We start from the raw sequence: 17,809 nt of genomic DNA, 5'->3' as shown, positions 1-17,809 counted from the left end.
GAACAGAGGGGTGAGTTTTACAAACGATTTGTAAGAGTTTTTTTTGCGTTTAGCCGGTGGCCGCCATCTTGGGGAGGGCGACAAAAAATACTACCAGGGCAGAAAGTTACGTAAAATTGAACGATCTTAAAACAAAAGACTGTATAAAACATACTTAATGATTTTCTTACAACACAGATTATTTGGCGTATGTATTCTAATGCATCCTTTTGTTTCATTTAGTGTGACTACAGATTGTAGAAAAGTTGACCTTTACACATGCACAACCAAGGGCACAAGTGTCGTTCTACACACAGTTGGATGATTTATGTTGTTGCTTCTTTAATTCAAAACCTGCGTACATTGCCATTGTGTTATGCCAACTAATGATTGAAAGGAAAACAATTTCTAGCCTGTCTAAATACCTTTATGCCCGCAGAAACTATGGAAAGACATCAAGGATAAAGTGACAGCACAGGATGAATAGTGCCCAGATGAACCCCCAACATTCGTATACAGACATTATTTGGTTGGTTGGAGAATAAAGAACATAAATCTAATGTTTGTTATGCTTGGCAAATGTTCAAAGCATGTTAACCATTTGTGTACTTATGTTTGTAGATGTCTGTTAAAGCATTGTTCCAGGGATGAAGTGATGTTCCAGAGAAAAAGTGCAAAAATATGTGAGAAGCTCTAACCACTTGCATATGTAGCACTAGTAGAGTCATGCACATTTGTAGTTCAGCATGCAAAAAGATTTCTTTTGGAAAAGAGCGCAGACACCTGAAGAAGGTTTTTTCCAGGTCCCAGAACATCAGCTTGTGTTCCAGCATTTTTTCTTCTAACACTGTTACAGCCATGACAAATGTTCTGTTTGTAATGTCGTGATTGCTGCAAACAGTCATTGGTAACAAATGTTTTAAGCCAAGAAATGTTACTAATCATGCTTTTGTTCCTTTCCTTGTTCACCGAATAGTGAGTGAGTGTGAGTGTTGTTCTCATCTAACCATGTCCGCACAGCAAAGTTATAAGTTTTTGTTACAGAGTATAAGTCTTGTTAACTTTAGATGAATGCTTAAAAACCGTGTTGCAGTGCTTGCACAGGAGACAAATAACTAGTGGTATCATGCTTGCCTTGAGAATGCAGGGTGTTGCATAGCCATAGGTACCATGAAATCTATTGTATTTAATGAAATAGATGATTTCTTAACCATCTCATATTTTTTCTACAGAAACAGTGGAAGGACATCAAGGATAAATGTGGTCTACCAGCTGAAGAGGAAGAATAGAAATACTGAGCCCCCCTCCCGCCCCCTGTGGACATGACATCACCCTCAGCTGATGACTAGTGAACAAGTCTGCTGTTGGAACTTTTGGACTGTGTAGTATATGTAGTACGGATGTTCAACAACCTCATAATAGCAAGCAACATCAACTGATAGAGATACGCATTAAAGATTCTCAGCCAGTTTCAAGCAATCAACATGAACTTCTGAGATAGCACATCAGGATACAATATTTTCAGAAACATTCAGGTTACAACTTATGTCTTATGAGTCTATGTACAGACTATGAAAGTGTTTGTGTCCACAGAAATTGCCTCAGAATAAGCTATTAATTGTCACCTACGTATGATTAGAACAAAATGCCCGTTATGTACATTGTAGAAACTCCAGCAGTGAAGCAGATATTCAGGATCTGTTGTCTAATCGGAACTTGTTCCCCCAGATGGGATTTCTGTATTTTTCACCACTGCACGACTGCTGCCAACAGTTAACAAGTAGTCGGTTCTGATAGTTTTCCCACTAAGACTTTGGTACACACGTTCTGTTTGTAATAGTGTGCATGTTGTAAACCTCAACAGTAGTTGAGGTGCTACAACTGCACTTTTATCTTTGAATAGCTTTTGAATTACATGTAGTACTAAATGGTACTTCCTTGTTACAAGAGTGTTACAAGCCCGTTATTCTATCTGTACCTGTTAACTGTTACTCAAGACACAACATGGTCAATGTATTGTTACAGTTTATACATGGCTGTAGTGGTTTGATCATGAATAGATGTCAGAACATGTATTGCATTGCTACTGCTTGCACTGTTAATCCTATGTACCAAAAACATTAACACCTTTTATTCCATGTCGCACATCATAAATGGAATCGACCAAACACAGGGTTTAACACAAATGGCAGTACTGCATCTTTGAACACCAATCTTCAGCTGAGGGAGTTTCATGTTCACTTACTGTATATTAGCCAGCATTGTTTCCAGAGAAGACATGTGAAGAACACTATTGTGGACATGATACAAAAAGAAAGTCTTACTCTGTTGTGGTCACGAACTTTATTGTTGAAATAAATACAAACCTTAAAAACACAATATCGTATGTCAAGCTTCAGTTGGAGATAAATTCATAATGATAGAAATAATAAGCCTAAAAGTTAGATTCTGAGACTCCAAATATCTGTTTTTTCAGTGTAGAATATGTGTGATTACAACTCACAAATAGCTCAACATTTCCATATAAAACTGCATTTAAATAGGGAATTTCACATGATAGATAAAATTTAGGTTATTGGTTATAACAGTGTCCGAAGACAATTTTATATTCGTAACATACCATAAAAAGATACATCTATTAAAATCAAAACATGATTTTTCATAGAGCAAATTAAAATCCTACTACATGTACATTAAACAGAGATATAGTTTGTAAGTCCATTATATAGCATGTATTCCCTACAAAATCTTTTTTTTAGGAGAGGGTCAGATCCAAGTGATACATGAAGTATTTACTACTAAAACTTATTATTCTGCAACCATTCATTCCTCAAAATGTCCTTCAAACTAATGCAACAGAAGACAGTTTTTAAGATATGCTCAGTGGCACAAACGATCAACCCAATGAGAGTGTGCAGTCGAGTTGATGATGGTACGTGGTTAATGTCCCTCATACTTCATCTGCCCAGTGTGCTTTCTATAAGGAAGAAACAATATGAAGTGACAAGCTATTCAAAGGGACTTTAATTAGTGCAACATTTTAGCATGTGTGTTGTTTTCTAAAGAAAGAAAGGATGGTACTCTCCAATCTTGAGGAAACAAATGTTGGCGACAGCATTCTTAAATCACATTATCATGACTTAAAGTGTCGTGATATGTTATACTAGTATTTGTAGTGTGGAAAACTCACGTCATCAGAATCTTGTGGAACATCCTGACATCCCAACTTCTGTCTGATGACTTCTCCCCACAGTAGACTAACCTACAAGAGGAAAACCATATCATGTGAAGATACCATAAAAATACACTCTAGTTTTAGAGGACTGTCTCAAAGCAAGTGTTATATTTGTACCTCTTGCATAGGAAAAATATGACCGATAACAACATATATATATATATATATATATATATATATATATATATATATATATATATATATATAGCTAATGTTCTTTACAATAATTAAGTTTGAAGTCCAGCATCACCTTGCACTTTGGGCAGGTTCCCTCCACTGGTAACAGGCTGTCCTCTGTTCTCCTGAGGAAGTGCCTGGCTAGACAAGTCAGGTGGGCCTTCATGGTGCAGCTTGGGTGCACACATTTCAGCTGACTTTCAAATTCCTGTAAAGATAGACTATTATTGAAAGACTATAGGCCTACATGTAGTCAGAGAAGCAATTTAATGGGTGCATGGAAATATCATCAATACATTTGTTGGGTCTATTTCAAATGCTGATAATATACTATTACTACTAGGTTCGTCAGTGCTGTCCCACCATAAAGTAAAATGTTCTTAACGTAAACCCTGAATGTTTCCAGATTTTGAAATGAGGTAGGATGAAATGCACATGTACCTGTAGTCTCTTAACACAGACATCACATCTGGTAACTCTGCCTTGAGAGAGATGTACAAAATCATCATCATCATCTTGACTGCTCTGTGTCTCCGTGGCAACAGACTCTGCCTTGTTCTTTTTCAGCCTCTTACTCTGAACAGGTCCATAGGCTGTGTAGGGAAGGGAGCACGAAGCACCATTCAGTTGTTACCATAATCAATAGCTCTAATCATAGAATATTAGATTTGAAGCTAGGTAAAACACTAGGTAAAATTCAATTTCTTAGTTTCTTGTCTTAAAACATTTAAAATATAGCAAAAAGAACTGCATAGCTTGTCACAAGGATAAATTCTAGGTAAGACATTCCATGAATCAAGCTTTAGCTCTGACATAACCATTGTTACAATGTGAGGAAATAAGGATATACTGGTGATATTGGGCATACCAATAGGCATGTGGTTGGGTGGCTGTAGGAGGGGATCAAATTCCAGCATGTATTCCTGCTTCAACCATCTGATGGTGAGTGGCAGCTTGCACCAGGGTCCCACCCGCAACATGTTAGACACCAGACGGAACTTGTGCTGTTGGAACAGGGACAAAATATGTTACTTTAGAGATAGAGTATTCACTTGTAGACTTACAGATATTGTGGCTATATTACGTAACATAAAAATTATATATTTCAGAGAAACAGATTGCTGTGTTCTAATGTACAAGGCAGAACAAGGCTATCAGTCAGCAGACTTCACCTCATTATCCATACAACCATACTTCTTTGCCCGGCCCTTCCAGTCATACAGACAACAACAATAAGTTACTTGCTGATGATGGAAGGTATCTGTATCTATATAGCCAATATAACTGCCCTTCAGCGAAACACACCAGCTTCACAGGCATACGGCATGGCAGCAGCTGGTTATGTTACAATGAACGACCTGTCACACCGAACCTTTGCACATGTAACTGTGTTATGTAAAGCTATCTACTGGCAAGGGGTTCACTCTAGTTTCTACAATAGTTATAGGGAAAAACAAATTTTTGAACACCTCAATTCTGGTGTGATAACTCGGGTACTTGAAGGCATGACTATTTCTTATTCTTTTCTGAGCTGCTATCAGATACTTAGCAGTCGGTATTTCCACCAGTTTATTAGTCATTTTGTACACAAAGGTAAATGCAGCTTATGGTACATGAAAGATTTGAGTCAATCAGGCACATGTAATGTTACCTGAAAAGCTGTCTCTTTGCTGGACTTCTTAGGAAGGTGTCGGAGTCTTCGGGATTTGTCAGGATGCTGCCATGCCCATTCAAACTGGAGAGAAAGTAGTAATGAATTTGAAAACAAGAAAATAGCACAATCAACAACCAACCACAGGCTGTGTATCTTTCTACCTGTAACGTTACAGTTTTACTTTTATAACTAAGGCAGTTTTGGCAGGGCCTTAGACAAATGAATATTTATGAGATAAGCTCAGGGCTGTCTCCAGGACCCGTCCTTCCATCCTGGGATGGAAATTTGCTTGTTGGGACGGAAAAAAATTCAAACTCTTCTGTCCCCAAAATATCAATTTCATGAGATAAAACTGATGAAAATGTATTTTTTAAGCTTAAAATGACAAATTCAACAATGAAAATTAAAAAATTGGCTCCCAAACAATGAGTGGGACGGGATAAGATAGAGTTTGATCTAATTATAAATATACTTGACAGTTTACAATGTTAGGCAACATAAAATCTTGTCATCAGGTCTACTGTGATCCTTGACTCACCCTGAGTGCTGAGATGTTGTTGGGGAACCCATGGATGATCAGTACCATCTCCCTGCAATACAAATTCAAAAGTCTTGTAAGCTTTAAACTGTATCGTTACATGTGTTAAAAAAAGAAAATCTACAGAATTAAACAGAAAACTACAACAATTTCAATTAAGTTTTTGTTTTGATAGAGGACAATCAATTCTATTGTGTCACAAATTCATGTTATTTCCAACTCTCAGAGAATCAAAAGTGGAAAAAATAAAACAAACTTTATAAGTCTCTTCAAGAACAAGGACATTGTAAGGAAAAGATGTAAAAAAAAAAACCGTAACAGTTGACTCGACGAGAAACAACTGGTACTGAAAAATATAGCTACAATACCATTAGTTTTTGCATTTTGATATAGAAATGTCCAAAATGGAAACGATCCTCACCAGGGCCCCCTGCCGGACGTTCTTCGGGCTCCTCCCGCCTTTGTCCCCGTGTTGTGCTGCTTGATGCGCCGGTTCGGGTCGTTCGTGAAGCCTATGTACGTCCGGCCCTTGTACTTGGGGTTGATGCAGTACAGCAGATACACGCCGTAGAAGTTTTCAATTTCCACCACCATCATGAATATTTGTTATTTTGCAGCTTTTCTATTTTGTGATTATTCCGTTGCAAACAGTCAAAAATACGGAAAGTGGCAAGACAGCGGTCTTCTCCTGCCCGTACTTCGAACTTTTCTTCACCAAGCTAATCTCCAGCTTGTACTTGTTGACCAACAGCTAGTTAAAACCTAAAAACAAAACAGCTGGACGACCGGTTGCTACAGCTGTCGCACAGAATTTCACGCCCCCCTCCCCCATAAGTGACATACCAACCGTGATGTAACAAATGCAACTGTTGTCTCTGTCTCATTGGTACATTCTCTGATAACTCCCTGATACCTTCTGGAACTAGGAACTGTTACAGAGAATGTTCCACGACATGAAAAAACTGACGCCAAAATTATCATCCAAACGGGCAAGACTGCCCAGTGTCGTCGACGCGATGTACTTCCTAAACAAGGCGTTAACCTTTGACCCACGCAGTAAGTGTCTCTCCCGATTACCCGTTGAATATCACAATAAATACGTTTGAATGTCACAGAATCGTGACCTCTGCTAGAAAATAACTCAAAACCACTCAACAAACAGCATTTTCGCAATGCAGTTAGTTGTCATTGATCATTCCATGCACCTGGCCCACGGAACAGGTGACAACATGTGCATTTGCCGTGCTCTGCAAAGGGAGAACTTCACTGGCGAATGCCGACTGCAGGAATCTAACGTTGAATTACGCTTGGTGAGTGTTCCAATACACAGTTTCTGCTTTTACATGTCGAATATGATATTGAGCCACCCATTTGTGTAAAGTAACTGGCTGATTTTGCTAGACGGTGAAGTTTTTTAGAGCAGAAAAGGCTAATGTTGTTATTATTTCTAGCCTAAGTAATTGCACATTTTAGGTTGACTTTGTCACTGTTTGACAATACATGTTTACATACAATAAAGTGTTGAAATTAAGGCCTGTAAGGTTATCGTTTGCAATATTTTTGGGCAACGTTTAATTTCAAAAACGCCTTGTTTGGACCATGATGGCACTAGTGTTATATGATAAAACGACACTTGGCACCTATTTACATATCATAGAAGAGAGGCCATATTGCATTCTACGTGATCACATTCTTTAATTGATTTAGCTATCTGAAACTCGTTCGAGGATGGTTAGTTTCGGTAAGGTTGATAATGCCATGTGTCATCAACCTTACCTAAACTGAGCACTCTCGTGCAAAACTTCATCATTTCAGACATTTTAACCAACAGTTGAGTAATATATATACAATGACAAATAGTTCAATCCTTTTTTCAGGGAAGGGGGAAAGCCCAAAGAGATGGCGAATGCAGGACTAAAATTGTCGAGAGGCTTGCCCGGCATGTTGATGAACTTCTCCGCCGGTGTTATTCTGGGTTTCAGTATGACCGTATGGCTTACCGTCCTGATGGTGCCTGACAAGCACGTGGGTCAACGTGGTGTCTCAGGCCACTTGTCCGGAGCGATTGGACAAGACAAGATAACCCGACCAGATTCCACTCATCAACTGAAGTACAAGGGTCACATCTATGTCGGTATTATGACGGCAAAGAAGTATCTGAATTCTCGGGCACTCGCCACTTACGAAACATGGGGAAAACAAATTTCCGGAAAAGTGGAATTCTTTTCGGCGACGGATTCAAAGGCTTCTGTTGGTAACAAGATTCCAATCGTCGCCATCCCGGGAATTACGGACGTCTACCCTCCTCAGAAGAAGGCGTTCCTGATGTTGAAATACATGCACGACCACTACTTGGATAAGTACGAATGGTTCGTACGCGCGGATGATGACGTGTACATACGCGGAGACAGGCTTGAAAATTTCCTGCGGAAAGTTGACTCCAGTCAGGCTCTTTACATCGGACAGGCTGGAGTTGGAAAAGACGACGAGTTTGGCCGCCTCGGACTCAGACCGGATGAGAACTACTGTATGGGCGGGCCAGGGATGATCATGAGCCGAGAGACCCTGCGAAGGGTGGTACCCAACATCCCCTGGTGCCTGAAGAACCTGTACTCCTCTCATGAGGACGTGGAAGTTGGAAGATGCATCACGAAGTTTGCAGGAATCACCTGTACATCTGCGTTCGATACCAGGGACATTTTCTTCAACGACTACAAGAATTACAACAAAGGCAACATTGGGGAGCTTCACAAGGTCGTCATCGATAGCGCCATCACACTTCACCCAAACAAACGTCCCGAGTATCAGTACAAGCTCCATACTTACCTTCTCAACCAACGCATACACGATCTGAAGCTACATGCCTTCGACTTACACCACAGGGTCGAACAGATGACAGAATTGCTAGAGCCTAAGCTACCAGCACGAGCTTATTCACGCTGGGAAAAACACCTTCAGTCAAATTTCCACCCAAGGGAGGCTCGAGATGTGCTTCCATGGGACGCTGTCGTTGGCAAGATGCTGTACCAACATATGACTACCAAGAGCGGAGAGCCCAGCCGGAAATCATCTGCAGTTTTGAAAGCAGCTATGGACATGAATATTATTCAGGTATGCAAATTTTGTGGCAGTCAAGGTGAAATTTGTGTGTGACATGTCTAAGGAATAAAGATCACTTATTATTTCTGTAAAACAGTCTCAACTGGGTATTATAAAATGTTTCTTTAGCCTTATGTACGATACCATTAGTCAGAAAAACAGTTCCTCCATCTTTTCTCTCCACAGGCAATGCATACGGTAAATCGTGACTACCAACGCCGTTATCGCACCTCGTGTGACTACAGCAGCATCAACCACGGGTACCAGCGGGTAGATCCGATCAGAGGGCCCGACTACAAACTGGATCTACTCGTAGTTTGCCGCCGTAAGGTTAAACGTAAAGCCAGGATGATGCTGGGGAGAAAGTCGCTCTATCTACACCAGTCATACACAGATGTCGAATTCCTGGAGAAAGACTGGAAGGAGAACGTTTTGGATCATGTTATATCTGATATGGCACCCAGATCGGCTATTAAGGAAACAGTACATATCATCGTTCCCCTTCATGGTAGGCTGTCCATTTTCGAAAGATTTATGAAGAACTATGAGGCAGTCTGTTTGGAAACAGATTCGAATGTGGAACTCCTGATAATTTTGTTCAAAACCACAGAAGCAGAAACTAGCAGAGTTCTGGACGTTTTGGATGAGTACAGAGAAAAATACCCCGCTTCTACAATTAAGGTTATTCTCATGACAGAGCCGTTTTCACGAGGGATAGGACTAAACGCTGGGGCCTCACACTTCGGAAACAATTCTCTGCTCTTCCTCTGTGATGTGGACTTGATCTTTACCGAGAATTTCTTTGATCGTTGCCGTGGTAACGCAGTGTTAGGTCGCCAGGTGTACTTTCCTGTAATGTTCAGTCAGTATGACCCCCAGTTTGCTGACGTAGGAAATACCGCTAGTGGAGACCAGTCAAACCGGAAGGGTGGCCCAACTGCGGTGGGATACCACCTTCTCACGAAGGACACCGGCTACTGGCGCTTCAGTAGTTATGGTATGGCGTGTCTCTACCGACAGGACTTTGTCAACGTTGGTCAGTTTGACACGTCTATCCGGGGATGGGGATTTGAAGACCTCAGCCTCTTTGAAAAGTTTGTCAAAAGTAAGGTGGAGACTTTCCGAGCGGTCGACCCAGGGCTGATCCACGTTTACCATCCCATCCACTGTGACCCAAACCTTCCGGCCATACAATACAGCATGTGCATTGGGTCAAAAACCAACACATACGGCAGCGCTGCAAGTCTGGCCAGATTTTGGCAGGAGCAGATGTAACGAGATTTTGCACAGAGACATTGTTCGAGAATTAGATGATTATGAAAGACTTTCACTGTTCGGCGTGCTGTTCAGTATATATATCGTAGTACATAGGCCTTTAGACCAACAGGTGTTGTTGATACCAGTATGCAGACAATATTGGCAACCATGTTCTGATCATTGGAACCCTTAATGTACAATTTCAAATGCAATTAATTTTTTTTCTCTTCATTTGACGTAAAATGAATTCTTTAAGTTGCACAACAATATGATTTCTCTGTCTTTGTAAGAGTTATTTGACTGGTGAATTGAGATTACAGATGCAGATATCTGAACTTAATCCTCAAATAGTATCAGAGGAAGTAGTATGAAATATAGCCTGCCGTAAAAATTTATGGTTTACTTATCTTGACGACGAAGGAAAATATTATTTTAATTCTGATGAAGGGTGAAGACGCCAAAGGTGAAAATGGTATATAATGTTAACTTTATGCCTCTATTTGGATTCTTACAAACTTTTCCAAGCATATGAATCGCCTCTTGTTAACCCATGACATAAAGTCTAGCACATCGCATCGAATATCTTGTAAAAGAGTTGGTTACTCAGTTGTCCTTGTGTTATGTTATGTATGTACATGGAAATAGCAAAATTAAAAGAGCCATCTTGCGCCGCATGCTGGTGGTGTATATATTAAACCTACCCCCGAATCAAATTATAGACTGAGAAACGTAGATATCATTAAGTGTTTTGAATAAGATTAGAAAAGAGAGGACTCCTCTTACATAATTGACGTTTCATAATATGTAAAATGTTAAAGTGAAAGACCTCTATTCAGCCCATACGATAATCTTATTTGTCTACTAATGCAAAAACAGTGGGCGTGTCCATTCCAAACAGTTCAATGGTGATAGGTTCTGTGTTGTCGTTCATTGCATTTTACCCGAGAAAAATGCTATTTCTATAATGATATATCTTAAACGCTTGTCAACAAATGTAACCTGGTGTGATCAGGATCTCAAACACCATCATAAAATAGAAATGTGTGACTTTTTCAATGTTGAACACTCCCCAAAGAAATGGAACGTCCCAGGCGTTGGGTTATCAATCTTCACTAAACGTCATCTACCAGTCAGCAACAAGGTATCGAATGAGCTACTGCGGAATACGCGGTCCTGGAGCGGGAGTCATATCTTCTTAATCGCTAGTTCCTTGTTTCTATAGCGGAACTGACTCTGAGAAGGCGACTTTGTAAAGAAGTCCCACTGTGAGTACCAAGTCTTGATTATAACTTGGAAAGTTGACTTCCTCATGATTATATCTCTCTATGATTGAAATCATTGCTTAAATTTTACTTGTAAATGTGGCAGGTTGCCTTCAGACTAATCAATATGTGCTGCATGTTAATGCACGTAGTGAAATTCCATGATTTTGTTTTGCTTGTACACTTTTGTGCTAGCATAACAATTCCCAGTGTGTAAATTGTTCTGGTTTAAGAGTCGGGATAGTATTTGGCGATGCTTGGGAAAGAAGTGGTTTGGAACTAACTTGGTGCTATGTCAAGATTTACATGTAAATGTCAAAATCGAAAGAGCCATCTTGCGCCGCATGGTGGTGTGCATGCCATCAGAAACATACTCACACATCAAATGGGGGACACAAGTACAGACTAAGAAGCATACTTATCTTGGCTTTTTAAAAGAAATCAAGGCTGGAAAAGAGATGGAGTTTCTGACTCACAAGACGTTTTATTTTTTTATTTCATGTGAAATGTACAAGTGATGCAACCATACTCAGTACCCCATAGTTTAACAATCTAATTTGTCTGCTGGTTGAAAACAAAATTGGGCGTGTCCATTCCAACGAGTTCGATGGTGATGGGGTCATGTACAAGTTTCTATGCTGTTGTTCATGGTAAATAATCTGAAAGAAACTCTTCGTCTATTAAATCATAACATGTAACATAAGTATACAAGTATAAACTGTTTGAGACATTAGTGTTTTTTTCTGTGTGAAAACCTCTTGTTTTGTTCAATATGTAAATCTATTTGTTACATATAGACGCTTAAAAGACTATCTTTTGAAATTGTGCATTGGCAATCTCATCTCCAATAAGCAATGTTTCTATATGCTGACATACCTTTAACGCTTTGTTACGAAATGTGATCTGGTGTCATCATGATCTCATACATCAACACAAATAGATGTGACTTATTCAATATTACAAACTTCCCCCAAAATGGTACGTCCCATGTGTTGGATTATTAATGTTCATTAAACGTCATCTGCCACGTCAGCAATGAGGTATCAAATGAGCTGCTGCTGAATATGTGGAGCCGGAGCCATATCTTCTCAACCGCCAGTTTCTTGCTTTTGCAGCGGGAGCTGAGAAGGAGACACCTGTAACCTGTCTAGAAGTCGCATTGTGAGTACCAAGTGTAGATGATTCTTGATTTTACTTGATAAATTGTACTTTCTCATGTCTTCCTAACATTGAAACCAATACTTGAAATATTACTCATGCATATGGCAAGTTGCTTTTAGACTAATCAATATGTGCTACATGTTAGTCACACGTAGTGATATTCCATGATCGCTTGAAGCCCTTTGTGATACTATCATCGGAATGCCCGGTGTGTAAACTGGTTCTGCTTTAAAAGTTCGGATAGCATTTGTGATCTATGATTCTCGGCCTTTTTTTACAACACTATTTGTGTGCTTGATTTCTCAAAGAGTCACCGACTCACCGTATATCAAGATTTACATGTAAATGTCGAAGGAGCCATCTTGCGCCGTGTGCTGGTGTGCATCAAAAACCTACTCACACTTCAAATTAGGGTCACTAAGAAGCAAACTTACTATCAGGTTTTTCAATAAGAACTGAAGGTTGGAAAAGAGAGGGAGCTTCTGATACAATAGACGTTTTGTTTTGTGTGAAATGTGCAAGTGCTAAGTGACGCAACTCTATTCAGCACTCCATATTTAATTCAACAATCTAATTTGTCTAGTGCAGCAAACGAAATTGGGCGTGTCGACTCCGAACAATTCGATGGTGATAGGATCATTTAGAAGCTTCTTTGTTGTCGTTCATGGCATTTTACCTGACAGAAACGCTTCATCTATGAAATCATAACATGTCAAATTTTATTAGAGGTCATACCAATTGTGCATTTTCTGTACAAACACTTCTTGGTTTGTTCAATATCTATGTTACTTCATAAATAAACGTTTACTTCAGGGTAACTTTTGAAAGTGTACATTTGCAATATTTCTGTACCGATACATCTTTATTTATTTATTTATTTATTTATTTATTTATTTATTTTGATTTACCACATTTTTGTGGAAGGATTGACATAACAGGTGAACTATCACCTTTTCAAGATGTCATCCCAGACCGGACTGTAAGATTTGGTCCATCGCACACCGGGGCATGCCCCTACTCTTTTTCGAAAGGTGTGGTGGGTTCTTTAACGTGCACAGGGTGTGGCTCTCCCCAAACACGGGACCTCCATTTAACGTCCTATCCGAGGGACGTCCCTAACCCTAGATGAGCTAGGTACTCATTTACACCTGAGTGAAGTGAGGAAAGTCGTGTTAAGTGCCTTTCCCAAGGGCACAACGTCGGGGCGCAAGTTCGGACATGTCTCTGGGCACACCTGGGATTAGATCCCGGGACCCATTGTTTGACAGTCGCGTGTTCTACAGTTGCGCCACACGACGCCAATCTTAAAAGCATTTTGACAAATGTGATCTGGTGTCATCAAGATATCGAACAGAAAAAAGTGGAGACGTTACTTAATGTTGAACACTCCCCAAAAGAAATGGTACGTTACAGTTGTTGAATCATTAATCTCCATTAAACGTCATCTGCCACGTCAGCAACAAAGTATCAAATGGGCTGCTGCTGAATACGTGAAGCCGGCGCGATATCGTCTCAAACGCTAGTTCCTTAGTTTTACAGGGGAAGCTGAGAAGGAGACATCTGTTACCTGTCTAGAAATCAAACCGTGAGTAACAAGTGTCTTGATTCTTCATTTGTAATTGTACCTAATAAATTGTACTTTCCCATATGTGTCTAAGATTGAAACCATTACTTGAAATGTTGCTTATGCATATGGCGAGTTGCTTTCAGACTAATCAATATATGCTACATGTTTAGTCACCTCTAACATCGCTGTTCCCAGTGTGTTAACAGGTTTTGGTTTAAAAGTCAGGATACCATTTGTTTTGGCGATGCCTCTCGGCCACTCGTCACCTTTAGGCCACTATTTGTCTTGGTCGTTGGATCGGTCCATTTATCAAAATCTCTTAAAAGCCAATTTGAACGGAAAACAAAATAACATTATCTGCAATGGCCATTTGTATGATTATACCATATACCTCAGGCTAAAGTTAGTAAGAATACAGTAGATGAATGTAAAACTACTGGTAACACAGATATAACTTTTAAAAAGTTGTTTTTATCAATGAACCATTTCTCTCTCTTATTTGTAATATGATATTGCGTACCCATTGTATAGAGTTTTTGAATATCACGATATTCAATTGGTCTCCTTCATGACTGAGTTGATGTAAAGCGCGCGGAGGCGGAATTTCATATGAGCAGAACAGGCTCTTGGTATGGATTTATGCGCCATCGACGATATATGACGTTAGGTGCTATTGTTGGGGAGTTGGTGGGTTTCTTACCCCTAGTGTTGGCGCATGAATGCTCTCTTTGCTAGCGCTAATGCGGACAGATTCCAATCCACACTTTAATTGGGATAAGCCGTTAGATGTCCAATTAACAACACACGTTTCCCAAACAAGCGACGAAGTATAAAGGGAGGTATGTACTACAAACGTTAGCGAAGAACGAACAGCAAGCCGTCAGATGATATCATATACCATCCACATATTCTTATCGTATATTTTAGAACTCTCGGCATCCGAAAGCATGGCTTGCCCTTCATCAAGGAGTACTGATATTACTGCAACAGATAACAAGCAAACATTCCACATGACGCCCAACGACCTCCGCACTGAGCCAGATTTCGCTGCGTACACGTGCAGGAATCACATGGCTATTTCGAGAACATTTTCGGAAGAGACCCAAACAAAAGAGCCTTTTCTGAAGACCGAAACAGCTACAAGCAACAACCATGATATGTCAATTGACTCAGCAGGATGCGACCCCTCTGAAAATGTTGCTGACGACTCGGCGTTCGCCGAGTGCTCTTCTAGACATCACTCGAGTGCAACTCATCCGAAAGCAAGTGTGCCAAAAGCCCGAGACCCGAACCCCGTATACACACAAAACGCTGTGAATGCTAATCGGACACACCAAGAAGGCAACCGGACTGAACCGAGTCCAATGTACACACGGAACCCCGTGAACGCCAACCCAACACAACAGCCAACCATTCCCCCCGAACGTGCCCAAAACCCAAGCCATGTGTACATACAAAGTGCTATGAATGCTGATGATCGGACAGCACAACAGAGAAACAACCGGACTGACCCGAGCCCAATGTACACACGAAACCCCGTGAACGCCAACCCGATACAGGAGCCAACCACTACTCATGAACGTGCCCAAAACCCGAACCCTGTATACGTACAAAGCGCTGTTAATGCTGATGATCGGATAGCTCAACAGGAAAACAACCGGACTGACCCGAGCCCAATGTACACACAAAATGCAATGAACGCCAACCCAACACAACAGCCAACCATTCCCCCCGAACGTGCCCAAAACCCGAACCCTGTATACGTACAAAGCGCTGTGAATGCTGATGATCGGGTACCACAACAGGAAAACAAGCGGACTGACCCAAGTCCAATGTACACACAAAATACCGTGAACGCCAACCCGACTCAAGAGCCAACCATTATCTCTGAGCTTGCCTGCAGGCCAGAGAGCAGTCATGGGAATCCCGAAGATGATCATGATGACAATACTGACATGTCAACGGAAGATAGCACTGCTGCTAGGAATGGACAAACGAGGGATACTGTCCTGACTGAGAACCTGCCCTCCGAGGTCACACCAAGTGGCAACATGAATGAAATTTCCGGACATACTGGTATGGCGCAGCCAGGTTCGGAAACAGAAACAAGGGAACCTTCCTTTTTACAAGCTGAAAGTGATGGCATGGCGGGACCTCCTCTGCAATCTGCGGAAGAGGACAATGGTAATTATGATAATGATGATGACAAGCCTGTAAGAAGGGATGATGGACATGAGGTCGGACAAACAGTCGATATGGCCTCCGACGAGGTCGATATTGAACCATATGCTGTTGCATATATGAGCACAGACCACGTAGCATCCTCTGCAAGTTCGGGAGCTACACAAACGAAAGAGCTCTTTCTTGACACTACCGTATGTAATTCCAAGCATGAAGCTAATACTTCAGACATTGTCGGGGATGATCGTACTTTACATAATCTTCGACGTTCCCCGAATGCCCTTAATTCAAATCCTATGTACGCGAAAAACGCCCTCAACCCGAATCCGATGCACGTGCCAAATGCTCACAAGCAAGCAGGTAATATGTGTTTACTTTTAACTAATTTACTCGTAAAACTAATGTGCATTTTTCATTACAATTTTCGACTAGAAGGCTATATTTTGGACAACGTTTGTGTGCGTGTCTTTGGTCATCAAGATAACTCAATAACAACTTAAATAGATTGGTTTTATATCTAGCTTGCTGGTAGTTTATGGCAAAAACTGGAAATAATTGGATTTTGGGTCCCCTATTGACTTGTTTTGGTGCTGCAGTGAAACTTTCGGTTCTGATATCTAGCGCTCTGACATCGATGGTCATGATTTTTGGTGGTAACGTTAGGTCGTAGAACTCTAGTTTCCATTATTTCCATTATTTGTCATATTTATAAATGGTTTATTCAGGAATTGACACATACAGAAATTAAAACAGAATTGCAGCCGTTTTTGCAATATTTGTTTTGTTTGTTTCAAACATCCCATTACTTTGCGGAATTATATTGATGTAATTTTCGAAGTTATGTACCTAGATTACCATGTACCTTTGTCTTATGTTTTGTTATACCATATCTCAATCATGTACGCCAGCAGGGCCCTTTGAAGTGTCGATACATGGTTTAAAAAATTGATAAAATGTTTCGATCTGACATTCGAAATTGGTTCAGGAAAAAGTATCACCTTTCCATTTCCTTTCTTTTAATAAATAGCCCATTAGAATATATATATTTCTTTCCAACGCAAAGAAGTTGCTTTGATATATGTGATTTTCAGGGTGCAGGTATCGCCGGGCATGTGTTGCTGCAACAGCAGCAGCTTTTATCTTGGTGCTGATCACTGGAGGCATTGTTGGAGTTTTCTTTGGTATTGTCAGAAAGGATACCCAAAATGTAAGTTTAAGCCTATACGCGTCTTGTTTATTGCCAAATGTATCTATTTCGTTTAGCACCTAAAAGTTACCCATATCTGACTATAAGCATTTCCCAAGCTTCTGTCCGTTTGTTTATAGCGTTAATCATGTCTGTTATTTTACTTAATTTAAAAGTACCTTCTACAACTCGCTGCGGTACAAATACGTGGTACAGCAGGACAAGTAGGCATTTCAAACCCTGTGGTGAAATATGAGTTTTAAACATACAAAATATTGGTTTGCATTCTATCGATTATAACTCATCAAATCCCTCCAAAGCAGAAAGTGATGTATAATGTTTTTCTTTAGTATTACAGGCAGTTCGACTATCAGTACTATACATGTATATCCCCCTGCTATGAAATGTTATCACATGACTGATTATTCTCAAATGATGTCAAATCACAGGCAATGCCCGCTTATGGTCCATCTGGGGAAGCAGTGCTCACAGTGACGTCAACCTCTGACAGCT

The 17,809-nt window shown here is 40.4% G+C and overlaps 2 protein-coding genes across 2 annotated transcripts; one reads left to right on the top strand and one right to left on the bottom strand.

The window, feature by feature from the left end:
- Positions 1–1,210: 1,210 nt before the first annotated feature.
- On the bottom strand, positions 1,211–6,602 carry LOC136442088 (structure-specific endonuclease subunit slx1-like). Its single transcript, XM_066438716.1, has 8 exons — positions 6,005–6,602; positions 5,584–5,635; positions 5,043–5,126; positions 4,260–4,395; positions 3,833–3,984; positions 3,465–3,599; positions 3,170–3,241; positions 1,211–2,956 (listed from the first exon to the last, which is right to left on the bottom strand). Exons 1-8 carry the CDS (start codon positions 6,178–6,180, stop codon positions 2,930–2,932), a joined length of 834 nt encoding a protein of 277 aa, XP_066294813.1. The 5' UTR covers positions 6,181–6,602; the 3' UTR covers positions 1,211–2,929.
- Positions 6,603–6,763: 161 nt separating this feature from the next.
- On the top strand, positions 6,764–10,611 carry LOC136442081 (chondroitin sulfate synthase 3-like). The gene is made up of 3 exons (XM_066438707.1): positions 6,764–6,893; positions 7,461–8,694; positions 8,869–10,611. Exons 2-3 carry the CDS (start codon positions 7,483–7,485, stop codon positions 9,955–9,957), a joined length of 2,301 nt encoding a protein of 766 aa, XP_066294804.1. The 5' UTR covers positions 6,764–6,893; positions 7,461–7,482; the 3' UTR covers positions 9,958–10,611.
- Positions 10,612–17,809: the final 7,198 nt, after the last annotated feature.

Source organism: Branchiostoma lanceolatum, chromosome 1 (assembly GCF_035083965.1).
Source record: "Branchiostoma lanceolatum isolate klBraLanc5 chromosome 1, klBraLanc5.hap2, whole genome shotgun sequence".
Taxonomy (NCBI): domain Eukaryota; kingdom Metazoa; phylum Chordata; class Leptocardii; order Amphioxiformes; family Branchiostomatidae; genus Branchiostoma; species Branchiostoma lanceolatum.
The sequence above is the reverse complement of the archived record's forward strand: the minus strand, read 5'-3'. Positions and strand labels throughout refer to the sequence as shown.

What these genes read in the sequence shown, in the direction of transcription:
- LOC136442088 (XM_066438716.1), bottom strand. Translation starts at nt 6,180, where the DNA reads ATGATGGTGGTGGAAATTGAAAACTTCTACGGCGTGTATCTGCTGTAC. An exon ending in ACGTCCGGCAGGGGGCCCTG is followed by an intron (nt 5,636 to 6,004) that starts GTGAGGATCGTT and finishes TTTGTATTGCAG; the next exon opens with GGAGATGGTACTGATCATCC. An exon ending in TCTGTGTTAAGAGACTACAG is followed by an intron (nt 3,600 to 3,832) that starts GTACATGTGCAT and finishes CTATCTTTACAG; the next exon opens with GAATTTGAAAGTCAGCTGAA.
- LOC136442081 (XM_066438707.1), top strand. Translation starts at nt 7,483, where the DNA reads ATGGCGAATGCAGGACTAAAATTGTCGAGAGGCTTGCCCGGCATGTTG. An exon ending in TGGACATGAATATTATTCAG is followed by an intron (nt 8,695 to 8,868) that starts GTATGCAAATTT and finishes TTCTCTCCACAG; the next exon opens with GCAATGCATACGGTAAATCG.